We start from the raw sequence: 1855 nt of genomic DNA on the forward strand, positions 1-1855 counted from the left end.
GGGGAGCGGAGGCCAGCGTCCCCTGGAGTCAGTGACCAGCCCTGCAGCCCCTGTCCCGATTGTGTCAGTCAGGTTTTCCCTGCAAACCCCCTGCTCGGGAGGGAATTGCCTGGAAGCTGCTGCTGGATTCCTCCCCCGGCATGCTGGTCCAGCGCAGGACAGGCTGCCCCCCGAGCCAAGGGCCCTGTGTCACGCCGGGTGTGCTATAGCTGTGTTGTGACACGTTCCTGCAGGGAAGACGGAGGAGGAGTACCGGCATCAGCTGGGGAGCTACGGCGTCTCAGGGGAGCTGGCCGTGCGTCCCGTGGCCAGCCTGTCTGGAGGTCAGAAGAGTCGGGTGGCCTTTGCCCAGATGACTATGTCCTGGTAATTTTCTCCCAGATGCTGTTAATTTTTGTGTGGCTCCATCCCAGGAGCCCACTTCACCGGGAGGAAGGGGGGCATCCAGGGACTTTCTGCTTCCCTGCAGAAGCATCGTCCTTGGGACTTCTATGCTGGGGGAGGTTGTCACCCTGGGAGGAGGGGGCTGCATGGAAGGAGGCAGGTGGCTTTCTCCTACTGCTGAGGTGTCCCTGAAGCTGGGCAGTGCGGACCTTGAGCCAGGCATACGCCGATGGCTGTGGCTCTAAGTGGCTGAAGCAGCAGCTTGGTGGAGGTAGCTGAAGTGGAGGTGGCAGTGGGCTCAGAGCTGTGTTCTCTTCCAGTCCAAACTTCTACATCCTGGATGAGCCGACAAATCACCTGGACATGGAGACCATCGAGGCACTGGCAAAGGCACTGAATAAGTTCAGGGTAAGGTTCCCTCAGTAAGATCACCCGTTTTTCTATAATGCTTCCTGCAGCCTCCAGCTCAAGTTCCTCGATATCTCAGCCAGAGGTGGGCGGTTGAATCCCAGTCCCAAGTCCAGGACAGAATTTAGGAAGTTGTTTGTGTTTCTGCCTTAGCCGTCCATCCTGGTGGTGGTTTGTTTCACGTGCTGGTTTTGGCTAGGGGTGGCTGAGAGAGGCAGCAGCAGACCAGAGAGTACCTTGTCCCCTATCTTGACAGTCACCTACACCCTGTGACTTCCCACATGCTGCGTGTGGCACTTGGCCCTGCCCTGGTGACACTTGAACCTTTCCATGGCACGTTTCATGGCTGATCTCCAAAGAGTCACCTCCAGGTGTCACTGCGATCAACCTGGTTCTCGCTGGTTTATAGTCACTTGGGTTGGGGCAGTTTTCCTGTGAAAGAAAAGTTTAACTGAGGTTGCTCCTGGCCTTTCCCGGCCACCTTTTGACTGTCAGTGACCCCACCTGGAATCTCCATCCTTGAAGTTGTCAGAGACCTGGAGAGGCAGTAACAAACTGGGCACTTTCCTTGTGAGAGGGGAGGATAAATAAGTTACTGCTGCATGTGCCCTCCCAATATGTGATCTCTCTGTCTCCCTGAAGGAAGAAAAGGCTGGGATTAGCTCCCTGCCTGTGAAATATCCTTCAGTTTTCCCTGGAGCGGATGGAAACCTGAGGTCCTGGACAGGGGTGCAGGATCTCTGTGCTGGCTTGTGCTCTGCTAAGTTCCCTTCCCGCTTTCCCCCCGTGTTGTGTATTGTCAGGGTGGTGTCATTCTGGTGTCCCATGATGAGCGCTTCATCCGCCTGGTGTGCCAGGAGCTGTGGGTGTGCGAGAACGCCGGCGTCACCCGCATCGAGGGTGGCTTTGACCAGTACAGAGACATCCTGAAGGAGCAGTTCCGCAAGGAGGGTTTCCTATAAGGGAAAGGGGGAACCGGACTGTGCCCAGGGGGGCCAGAGCACCGCGCTCGGCCACCTCGGCATCCATCCCAACTGTGCCTGGCAGAGTGCCGAGGACGCTG

General features: G+C 57.2%; 1 protein-coding gene across 1 annotated transcript in view; it reads left to right on the forward strand.

Moving 5' to 3' along the window:
- The window catches only part of ABCF3 (ATP-binding cassette, sub-family F (GCN20), member 3), a gene marked incomplete at its 5' end in the record, with an annotated part of 9145 nt that extends 7391 nt beyond the window's left edge, over positions 1-1754 (forward strand). The window contains 3 exons of the mRNA XM_009876511.1: positions 234-366; positions 705-792; positions 1596-1754. Coding sequence (XP_009874813.1) covers positions 234-366; positions 705-792; positions 1596-1754 — 380 coding nt within the window. The remainder of the gene's footprint in view (positions 1-233; positions 367-704; positions 793-1595) is intronic.
- Positions 1755-1855: the final 101 nt, after the last annotated feature.

The sequence above is a fragment of the Apaloderma vittatum genome, unplaced genomic scaffold (genome assembly GCF_000703405.1).
Source record: "Apaloderma vittatum isolate BGI_N311 unplaced genomic scaffold, ASM70340v1 scaffold34079, whole genome shotgun sequence".
Lineage (NCBI taxonomy): Eukaryota > Metazoa > Chordata > Aves > Trogoniformes > Trogonidae > Apaloderma > Apaloderma vittatum.